The sequence below is a fragment of the Camelus ferus genome, chromosome 6 (genome assembly GCF_009834535.1).
Source record: "Camelus ferus isolate YT-003-E chromosome 6, BCGSAC_Cfer_1.0, whole genome shotgun sequence".
NCBI lineage: Eukaryota > Metazoa > Chordata > Mammalia > Artiodactyla > Camelidae > Camelus > Camelus ferus.
In genome coordinates, this window is record NC_045701.1 from 23,475,253 (window position 1) to 23,486,836 (window position 11,584).

Here is an 11,584-nt window from a genome sequence, read left to right on the forward strand (position 1 = left end):
TCCAGCAGAAAATCTACTGTATTTTTGCCATCATTTTTAAAAGGGGGTAAACAAGTTCTTTCAGTAGAAGAAGAAGGTTGGTAAATTCCTATTTCATTATTCAGAGATGCAAATTACTCAAAAGCATAAGTACGGTGTGCACCAAGACAAAAGGAAAATAGTCCCTTGTCTCATTTCTTTCTCAGATGTTTGTTTCATGGCATCAAGTCAGCAAGTTAATTGGGAGGCCACCTACACTTCCTGCATCATCTCCTAGAGATGTACATGCTAACAGAATTATTCATCGTGAGGCTGTGTGCTTGTGTTGCAGTCTGTTTGCCAACATATCATGGGATCAGAAATGACCAGAGACCTGGGTTTGTTACGTGTCACTTAGCAAATGAGAATCAGAGACATTGGTCTCCTGGCATGTATTCATGTGTGGGTATGGTGCCATCACATTGGATTTATTGAGGGGTGGTTAGAAAAGTTCATCTATATTCAGAGAAAAAAAATTGAGAGCATGCGTAACTTACACATTTCTTTCTCTTTTCCTCCCCCTCAGAAAGAGATCTAGAACACATTTTACCATGCTCCATCCATCTCTGGTCATCACGGTTATCCTGTGTTTGCATCGTCTCTCCCCCAGCTTGTCCCCTGCCAGACTCCAGACTTGACATTGTCCCAGGTGCTCCCTTTCCCCTGCCTCCTTTATGCATACCTCCAGAAGAGCCATCACCTACTTGTTTATCATTTGTTGTCTACATGCCTTTATTCCCATTTAGTTAGAAACGTTCCTGTGTTTCCTTTCATCTTTGTATCCCAGTGCCTGGTACAATATGTAGCACAGAGGTGATACTCAGAAATCCTTGTGACAGGAAGGCATGCATGCTCACCTGTCCTGTGGAGGGAATGCGTGTTAATAGGCTATAAGGTCGACTCTAGCATTAGCTGGCTGCACAGATGTGGGCCGAGCAAGGGTGAAGAAACTTGCCACATCTCTGCTGGCTATTGGCTGCCCTTTCATGACAGGCATGGCTCTAGGGGCTAACAAATTACTCAGTTTCCCCAAATCATTGGTCATCTTGAAACATGGTGCTTTTGGAATTCTGATTAGGTGGTTATGGAATAATCAAGTCAAGCTTGAAGGAAAAAAGTCCTCCGGCAGCCATGTTAGACCTATTAATTGCTCTTAGGGGTGCTAGGTGATCATCATGGAAAGAATGGCTCTTGAGCAGGCATAATTTTTTCAGTAGAATTGATTTTGTGGAAGGACTTTGTCAGAGTCCGTCCCTCATACAGGGTTCTTCTGCCCCAGGCAGCTGTAAATGCTCACAATATCCATGCATATACACCGTGGCATGAGTCCACTTTGGATAGGGGAGCAGACATATTTCTTTCTTTTAGCAGCTTTGAAAATTGCCCTAAAGCTCCTCCAGCCCATGTAAAATTTCTTACAAATTACTCTTTATGCCTAAATTGAAAAATAGATGTCTTTACAACAGAAGGAGATAACCTTTATACTGAGGGTACTCTTTGGGATTTAGTTCTGGTGGCAGTAATTATAAAGCTAACTATGAATAGTACAGCAAACTCCTCAAAACTTAAGGTCTAGCTTACTAATTCCCCCAGTGGTTTCCCACTAAGATTGATTCCTCTAATTTAAAATCTTCTTCTGTGAAATGAATTTTGCTTGTGCATTTTGTAGGTATTACTCTGTCCTCTATCCGCTGGAGAGAAAAATATCTGATGCCAAGTCCCGAGAACTAGTGATCTACATCTGGGCCCATGCAGTGGTGGCCAGCGTCCCTGTATTCGCGGTGACCAATGTGGCCGACATCTATGCCATGTCCACCTGCACCGAAGTCTGGAGCAACTCCTTGGGCCACCTGGTCTACGTTCTGGTCTATAACATCACCACGGTCATTGTGCCCGTGGTGGTGGTGTTCCTCTTCTTGATACTGATCCGACGGGCCCTAAGTGCCAGCCAGAAAAAGAAGGTCATCATAGCAGCCCTCCGGACCCCACAGAACACCATCTCCATCCCCTACGCCTCCCCGAGGGAGGCTGAGCTGCACGCCACCCTTCTGTCCATGGTGATGGTCTTCATCTTATGTAGCGTGCCCTACGCCACCCTGGTTGTCTACCAGACTGTGCTCAACGTCTCAGATACTTCCGTCTTCTTGTTGCTCACGGCCATTTGGCTGCCCAAAGTCTCTCTGCTGGCGAACCCTGTGCTCTTTCTTACTGTGAACAGATCCGTCCGCAAGTGCTTGGTGGGGACCTTGGTACAACTGCACCATCGGTACAGTCGCCGAAATGTGGTCAGCACAGGGAGCGAGGTGGCAGATGCCAGCCTGGAGCCCAGCATGCGTTCAGGCAGCCAGCTCCTGGAGATGTTCCACATCGGGCAGCAGCAGATATTTAAGCCCACGGAGGATGAGGAAGAGAGCGAAGCCAAGTACGCTGGCTCAGCTGACCTCCAGGCTAAGGAGCTACTCAGCCCCTGCCTGGAGGCAGAGCAGGGGCCAGAGTTTGCATCCCCTGCCCCACCCCCGGGTACAGTGGACTCTGTATTCCAGGTGGCACCAGCAGTCCCCATGGAACCCGAGACATTCCCTGCCAAGTATTCCCTGCAGTTTGGCTTTGGGCCTTTTGAGCTGCCTCCCCAGTGGCTCTCAGAGACCCGAAACAGCAAGAAGAGGCTGCTTCCCCCCTTGGGCAACACCCCAGAAGAGCTGATCCAGACAAAGATGCCCAAGGTAGGCAGGGTGGAGCGGAAGATGAGCAGAAACAATAAAGTGAGCATTTTCCCCAAGGTGGACTCCTAGCAAGGCTTGTAAATCCCTGGAAGTAACAGTGCATCCACATTCCTGCCCTCACATCCCTTGGCCCTATGATTTGTATGATCTCATTGCAACCCAGTATGGGCTGACGCCTCCTATATGGGCTGAATGCTTTTGAATGAGAGGGAAATCTACATCCAATCAAATGTCCTCTTTATTGAGGGCGTAAATATATATACATATATTTATTTATTTATCTCATGGTCTATGTCCTTATTAAAGTCCATGTGCCTCTCTGTGGAGACGAGAGCTGGGTAGTGGGGACTAGGTCTTGGGTAGGTACTCTGTGTGCATGTCTGGGGCTATGTCAGTTCCCAGGCCCTGCAGAGAATACATGGAGAGAAGAGCATCCCTGGGCTCAAAGGGAGCAGGGGCCCTTTAAGGGAAGCTCAATATAATGATGGAGCCATGTGGTAACAAAGAAAAGGCCTATTTGATTGGCTTTAAAAATGACAAATATTTAAAATGTTTTGTATTTATCTGTATCTCCAGGGAAGATAGGGCCAGGGCGTTTGACACTGTTTCTCTGGAAGGCCTAATCATGTGACTGACAGTTTCTCCTGATGCCCTTGATTTCCTTTGCTGGGATGTAGGTGAGAGATGAATGACTATTGCACCCCTTTTGACAAACATGGCAGTGGATGTGCCCAGGGATAAGGGAGATATTCTGTCCTTGATTATCCTGACATTCTCTTGACATCACTAAGGCCTCAGAAAGATATGTTTGCAGTGTTGTTGAAAAACACTGCAAGCTCTTTACCATGTCTTTCCCCCTTAAGTTGTGTTTTTCCCCCCCAAAAATGAGAGAGAATCTTAGAGGTGGAGGAGAAAGTCTAAGAAATATCCACATTCTAGTCTTTTCTCTTCCCACATGATCTCATGTGAAAGGTTCTATGCAGCAATCAGTAGGAATAAAGTATACTGAAAAAGATTATCTTGTGCAAACTTCTGGAATTAAAAGGCCATTTAAAAAAGCAAAGTTATAATGTAAACAGGTCCTCTGGAAACATCAAGCTAAAAAAACTTGAATAGGAAAGGTGATTCTGCCCTCCAAAATAAGAAAAGTTGGTTCCCCTCCAAAGAGAACAAGAGGACTCCAGAACTGGGCATTGCCAGTCTCACTTTCAGTCTGTGCATCTGTGGTTCTGCCTTCATTTGGGGCACAAAAGAGGGACACAACACGGAGAAGGAATTCGTCGTTGTAAAATGCCAAGGCAACGCCTAGCCCAGGTGAGCTCTCCACTTCCTTCTTCCCAGGGAAGCTGTAGCAGGAGCTGGACAGGATAGAAGAGGGAGGACAGTGTCCTCAACCTATCAGTCCCAGGGGGGCTCTTACAAGCGATTGAAGTCCACTTTGGGGTGAGTTTGACCAGGCTGAATTCAAACCACAAACAACATTTAACTCTACATGAGAATGGATCAAGTTCTTCTCTGCGGGGTGTTTTGTTCTTGTCAGTGGTATGTAAGGGAGCCAGTATGGTGCCTTGAGTCAGCTTAAAGGGACGTGGGCATTTTCAGCTGCAAACTCCACATCCCAGAGGTGGTGGTCCTCACTGATCGTCTCCTTTAACCACACTGACCCTTGTCCCTCGGAAGAAGGTCAGACTATGTGTAGGGAGTTACCTTTTCCTGTCCTCTTCTGAGTGTGCTGTCTTGTGCTTCCTGACTATGAACCCGAAGACCCTTCCACCGAGGAGGGAGTACCTTCCTCTGTGCTTGTCTTCTCGGAACAGTGTGCGCTCACACTGGAAACAGGGGACTGCCACCACCTCTCTCCGGGGCCCCTGTTCTTTGTGCATGCCATCTGTAGCTCCTCGTCCTGATACTTCACCTTGTGGCTGTTCAAGCTCATCTTTCCAAACCTTCACAGTTGTTACAGCTTTCCTCCAGGGGAAACATCAGCTGTCAGAAAATTGTGTCCACTTTAGAAGAATCTGTCAAATGTAGCCACTTTGGTGTCCTTCTGATAATGTGTGTGCACATCTTAATAAATTCTGGTGAGCCAGAATTTGGTAGATATTTCTTATGTATGTTCGAAGCAGATGGTTGACTTCTAACAGGTCATGGTCAGGTGTATTTCTATACTCTTTGAAGAATTATGTTTTAATAAAAAATTGAGAAGTTTCTGAACTCAAAAAACATTGTATGAGCTGGGGTTTTTTGTTTGTTTCTTTTCTCCTCTCAAGTGGTATAACTATCTGAACATCTCTCTTCCTACATGATCTCAAATGAAAGGTATGTATTTCCCTCCCAAAATGCAGATGCAGCATTGCAGTAACATTTTCTTGTGTTGTTGCAACTTGACAAATGAATTCCCAGAGAAAATGCAATGTTTGAATAAATGTCCCAAATCTGAATTCTAAATGGAATTGGTGGATGGACCGCTCAGACCTGTAGGTGGCGCTACACTGAGAAGAGTGGAGTGCTGCTGTTGCCACCACGCATAACACATGGTTGGGGCCATGGCCCTGAGGTCAGATGGCCCGTGTTTGAATCCTGGCTCTACCACTGACCCACCTTGTGACCTTAATAAGCAGGTGAAGTAATTTCCATGTACCTTGGTTTCCTCTCTGTAAAATGGGGAGATCATAACTGTGTCAGTAGCTTCTGTTGCCCCAACTCATATTTCACCTCTGATTTTAGCCATGTCTGCAGTGGGCCAGTGCTGGCTGCAACCACTCACTTCCCTGAGAGCCATCAGGGCCTAGCTTCTCTGCTTTCTTCCCTGGGAAGGCTCCCTAGCCCTGGGGGTAACCCTTGAACAGTGGGACACGGGAACCAGTGGATCAATGCCCCAGCCTCCTGGCCTTCTGCTGGACAATTGCAGGAGGCATCTTCCCACTTCTCAGGAGGTCCAGTAGATCAAGTCCCAGTAGCCCACCGTGGTGTCCAAATAATGCATCCTCTTATTGATGCATTCTTCTCTCTTCCCTGTCTGATTTTCTCTAGCCCTCATTCACGCCCTCAAGGATCACCTCCCCAAAACCAACTGCACAAAGCCCTTGTCTCAAACTCTATTTTCAGAGGAATCCAAGTGAGACAATAATATACCTCATGTGGCAGTTGTGAGATTCAGTGGCATGATCTGTTTAACACAAAGCCTGGCACAGAGTAAAACTATGTCAATGTTAGTGCCTACATGCTACGTTAAAAAAAAGAAGTGGTTGAGGGTTTCATTTTTTGCAATGTTATTCAGAAAACAATATTAAACTGATGTTTTCGCCAGTTACCATAACAATGATTAATATTCATAAGGATGATACTTTGAGTCAGTATACAATGCCAAAATACTAGAATCTCTGAAGAAAAAGGAACTGTGTAGGCCAGAATAGTTCTTAACCAAACAATTCTCAGGTTCAGGGAAAAAAAAAAAAGGATGTTGAAAAAATATTTGCTGTAAATCTATAAGCCAGATCCCAAATATGAATGAGCATAATTTACTATACTGATGCAGAGTAAAGCAGACTATGTAGAGTAACTAAGAGCAGATAGATACACAAATCCGAAGTGGCCTCACTCATAGACAAGGAACTGTAAGTTAATCACGTGGTGTGCTAAGTTGATAATGGAGCTCAAACACAGGTCTGATTGGGCCGGAGGGAAAAGCCTCTGCTCCAGCCCGACTCTGGGCGTTGCTGAGCTCTTGGCAGCCCGGAAGGGGTAGGGTGACCCCCAGTTGCTGCTGCACACAAGATCTGAGATGCTCAGGGAAAAAAGCTTATTTTCAGCTGAATTTGGGTGAAGGGGAAGGATTAGTGCTTTCCTACTAGTCTACTGATGTAGCACTATATAATGTAAATAACTTCATAGCAAAGTGACTAAGTTCCCCCAAATGCTTGTAAACATTTAGCAGGTTTATATCACAACCAGTTATTGCTATAGTGAGAGTTCTGTCAACAAAAGAAAAATGAATCATGGTTAATGACCTGAGAGTATGTGAATAAAATAGGAACTGAAATCAATACTGATGCCCAGTATTGGCATCAATAGAATCAAAAGCCTTTTTGTATGCATGCAAGGCTTTTAAAATACATTGAAATGACTTAAGATTCTCTATACATGGGATTTCAGGAGCTAAAATATCTCCTCTGTTAGCCTCAGTTTGTCCCACTGTTTTCCCCCATTTGTAGCAAGGCAATAAGTTAGTTAATAGGCAGAATAAAGGCCTGGAGACCTTCACAGAACTCAAACTGTAATCTCCAGCATAGTTTTATGTGAATGTTTAATGGCTATTTATGTCCTGGAGATTTAGGAGCCACTTATTTCCAAACTTAAATAAGTGACTGATGAATGAATAAATAAGAGATACAGCACCTGGAGAAGTGGCTAAATCTCTATTGGAGATGAACTGATGAAAGATTTGCTGTCAGTAGAGTTATTGATGGTTCTCATTGATTTCCTTGGAATGACTCTTACAAAGGTTAAAGGCATCCGATGCAAGGCCTCTGATTTACCTGTCTCTTCAAACACCTAAGCCTATCTGTAATTCACTAGAGGGAGTGTAAGTTCTAAATCTGGAAGGAAAGTTTAACATCGAGAAACACAGCTCTAGGCTGTGTGTTGGGCGTGAACAATAATCCTTTGCCAGCTGTATTGATCAGAATTTAGCAGGTAATCCCTTCCTACTCCCTCTTAAATTTCTTTCTATATGTGTATTCACTGCAATCCACGTATAAAAGGTAATAGACATGCAAAGGAGATACTAGAATGATGTGCACCTTTTAAGGTGACAGGTGAGAAAGTACAGCACAGATGGGATAACACTTTTGAAATATTAACCATATTACTTTATGCATCTAATTTCTCCTCCCTCCTTTGCATGGCTCTTCACATTCATATGTATTACCTCAAGGAAAGGAGGAAGGCATTCATTGCCTCAAAGAAAAGCAAATAGCCTGAGTCTCTTTCCAGTTTTTGTAGCCTAGGTTTTAGGAGAACAGAGGGGACTCTCAGGATTAGCCCAGTGGATATTTGGTAATGATTTTCAAGAACTAGGGTATGCTACTGGCATCTAATGAGTAAATGCCAGAGATGCTGCTAAATACCCTATAATGCACAGGACAGCCCAGCACAACAGACTTATCTGGTCCAAAATATCAATAATGCCAAGGCTGAGAAAGCTTGAGTTAGCCAAACGTTGAGAAAGCTTGGATAAGCCAAAAGTTTGAGATGGTTTAAGGAGGAGGTATCATCTCCCCTCAGTGCAAAAAGCTTCCCTGGATTGGAGGACAATAGAAAAGAGAAGTCAGGGGTAAGTGATAAGACTGTAGACATCTATACTTTCTGGATGAAGGGGCCCTAATGCTGCCCCCAGGCAAAGCCCCAAGAATACAGCAAAACAAAGAGCAATGTGTGCACTTGCAGAGGGAATCTGTGTCTGACCTGCTCCCCAGGTAGTAGGTCCCTGTGTAGAGTTTGTAGTGAGTCCAGGGCCTCACTCAGGTATTTGCGTAAACGTCTTGAAAGAAAGAAGTAGCTTCAGGCCCGAAGGTGCAGGTGGACAGGCAGGACAGATCTTGCTGGGTCAAACGGAGCATAGGGTGACAATGCAGGCAATGACACAGAGGATGGATGTCCTTTCCACACTCATGTGCCACAGCACCAGAGTATCAGGTAAGAGGAATGGAAGCTCTGAATCAGATTGTATCTGTTCTCTATCCCAGAATATCAAAATGAAAATTAAGCTATAGCAAAATAATCAAGAAAATGATATTTTTTCCACACTTTTTTGAGACTGAAGCAATTAATTTGTATTTAAACCTTGAAGGGAGAATTAGGCTTTAAGTTTCTTTTCAACTCTGAAATTTTGTTTCTGTGGGCCGGTTAGCTCAGTTGGTTAGAATGTGGTGCTAATGAAATTTTGTATTTCTGTAGTCTATTATTCTATATATGAATACATGCTTATAAAAATCTTTTATAGTGTATTTTGGTTTCCCTCTACCAAAATTCTCATTCTCCTTTTGCATTTTTTTCTTTATAGATTTCATGGAGGAAATTTGGTGCAAACAGATTTTATATAATACCACCCGAAGGTCTGTATAGACAAACTCTGGCCTTCTGCCTCTGGGCTGTTTCTCTGAGAGAAACATTTAATCTAAGTGCATGATTATTGTAGGTCAGGGTATATAGCTCAAGTGGTAGAGTGCATGCAAGTTCCTGGGTTCAATCCCCAGTACCTCTTTTAAAAGTAAGTAAATAAATAAACCTAATTATCTCCCCCTCAAAAAAAAAAAAAAAAAAAAAACCCTAAGTGCATGATTATTTAAAAGGCAAGTTGATAAGAGGTAAACTTCTCTTTCCAACCCCAGCTCTTGAAAGGTAATACTATAGTTTTAAATATAGACAAAATAATGGCGGCCAATCTAGAAAAACAGAAAATTGAAACTGATTTGAAAAGGAAAATGTACCTAAAATTTTGTTCAACTTTTTCACCAGTTTACCAGAAGCTGATTTTGAGAAAGAAAGGCTAATACATCCTATCCCTGTGAAGGTTACTCTGAACATACAAGAGTGCTATTATGTGAACCTGTGTCCTAAGCTGTAGCAGGTGCTGTCACTCACTTCCTAAGTTTCCATCTGCCTTCTTTCTTTCTCACAGCATCTACCTCATCCCAGCTCCAGGCGGGATCATGATTAGAGGAGCCTTTTTGCTATATTTAAAAATGATCTCTGTGTATAGATAAAAATACAAATTAACTTTAAAAAATCGAGACCTACAAAAGTCTATTAAAGAGCTTCTGAATTTTGCAATGCACCATCAGGCTGAACTGAAAATTAAAAACAAGGAACCATATGTATCATTAAAGGGAATTGAGAAAATAAGGCAATTTAAGCTTTCCGGGAGAGAGTAACCAATGTCATTTTGCTGATATGCTCAAATGATGTCAATTTTCTCAGATAATTCCTTTGGTTTGGCTGTATGAATCACACAATTGTAGGCTGTTCTTAACTTTATTTTGTCCCCCATATATTCTCAATAACCAAGGAGAAATATTTCTTCTTTTTTGTATGTATTTATGAAAGTACTTTAAAGAATTCTTGCTCCTTTGACTTTGAATAATGTTGGTTTGCTTCAGAAATTAATTTCAAACCCATTTAATATTTTAGACAAATATGTATAAAATATTGAGTTAAGTAGATTAAACTATCCTGGAATTAATTTATTTATAATTAATGTTCCCATTTACTAAAAAAAAATCAAAAGTGAATGTAATGTAAGTACATTTGCCTAAACTACTTCAAATCATTAGAATATTTAGACTATCTTAATTAATTTTAATTTATAATACTCTCGCCTTAAAGTTCATTCCCTTGGTAGCATTTGGTTTCTCATTGCCTGCTTTGTATGTATACATAATGTTTCACTGGAGGATATTAAAGTACAGCCCACAGATTTCTGTAGGAAATGATATGATCTCTATTTTGCAGATGAGAAACCAGAGGCACAGATGGCCCTATGAGATGAAGTAAGTTAGAGACAGAGCTAAATACAGTACAGAAGGCATTAAGGACCAATTCTTCCTCTGCACCCTCCAAAGTACTGATGATCATTATCATCTATCATTATTATGACTATTTTTAAAATAGCCACTTGGCACATATTAAACTGTACTGGGGACTGGATTAAAATCCTTAATGCCTGGCAGCTGTTTTTCTCAATGTTATTTCCCAAAGTTCCTTCTGCTTCATGATTTCCTGTTTCATGGTAGAGGCATTTAGTTCAGAGTAAATGTTAGGAAATTCTAAATGGGATGCCAAGAGTGAGATCGCTCAGCTGAGACCACGCACAGGCGTCATCTTTTGCCTCCTGTCCTCCTTGTTAATTCTGCACGGAGCTTACCCTTAGTTTAATTTGAGTCATTCCCCTCACATCACTCTCACCCATTGCCCATGCTCCCCCAGGGGCACTTAATACTCTCCCGTGCAAGTATATGAAATCTTAGCAAGATTCATTCATTCATAACAGTAAATATCACTGCATTTAGTACATACTATAATAATGGAGTATAAAGTGTTCAAGAGATGGTCCCTGCCCTCTGGACAGCTTAAGGGAGAAAAAAACCCCACAAGAGTCAGAGAGCAGTAAATGAGCAAGTGCTGACAAAAAGTCCTGAAGGAAAGGGAAAATCATCTTCCAGAGTGTGCATCTTCCTCAATGATTTTGTTTGATGGATGGCAGATTTTCTTTAAATTCTGGAAATTTCTTCTTCCAACAAAATGCTCATTTTACTTCAGATAGTCATAGCACTTAGAATTTGGAAGGTCTTAGCCTAGTTGTATCCCACCTCTGTAATTTAATATGAAGAAATGAGGGCCCAGGATGATTATGGGATTTTTTTTTCCAGACTTTGGACCAGAACTCATGATTTTTAAAAATTCCTAATCCATAAGCAAGATGTGGGGAGGAGGAAACGGTGCTTTAAAATGTCTTTTTTTTCTTTTAACATTTTTTATTGATTTATAATCATTTTACAATGTTGTGTCAAATTCCAGTGTTCAGCACAATTTTTCAGTCATACATTGACATATACACACTCATTGTCACATTTTTTTCTCTGTGAGCTACCATAACATTTTGTGTATATTTCCCTGTGCTATACAGTATAATCGTGTTTATCTATTCTACAATTTTGAAATCCCAGTCTATCCCTTCCCACCCTCTGCCCCCCTGGGAACCACAAGTCTGTATTCTCTGTCTGTGAGTCTATTTCTGTCCTGTATTTATGCTTTGTTTTTGTTTGTTTGTTTGTTTGTTTTTG

The 11,584-nt window shown here is 42.0% G+C and overlaps 1 protein-coding gene across 1 annotated transcript in view; it reads left to right on the forward strand.

Moving 5' to 3' along the window:
* GPR176 (G protein-coupled receptor 176) overlaps positions 1-4,966 on the forward strand; it is an 83,429-nt gene extending 78,463 nt beyond the window's left edge. The window contains exon 3 of the mRNA XM_006176602.3: positions 1,688-4,966. Coding sequence (XP_006176664.1) covers positions 1,688-2,810 — 1,123 coding nt within the window. The 3' untranslated portion in view covers positions 2,811-4,966. The remainder of the gene's footprint in view (positions 1-1,687) is intronic.
* Positions 4,967-11,584: the final 6,618 nt, after the last annotated feature.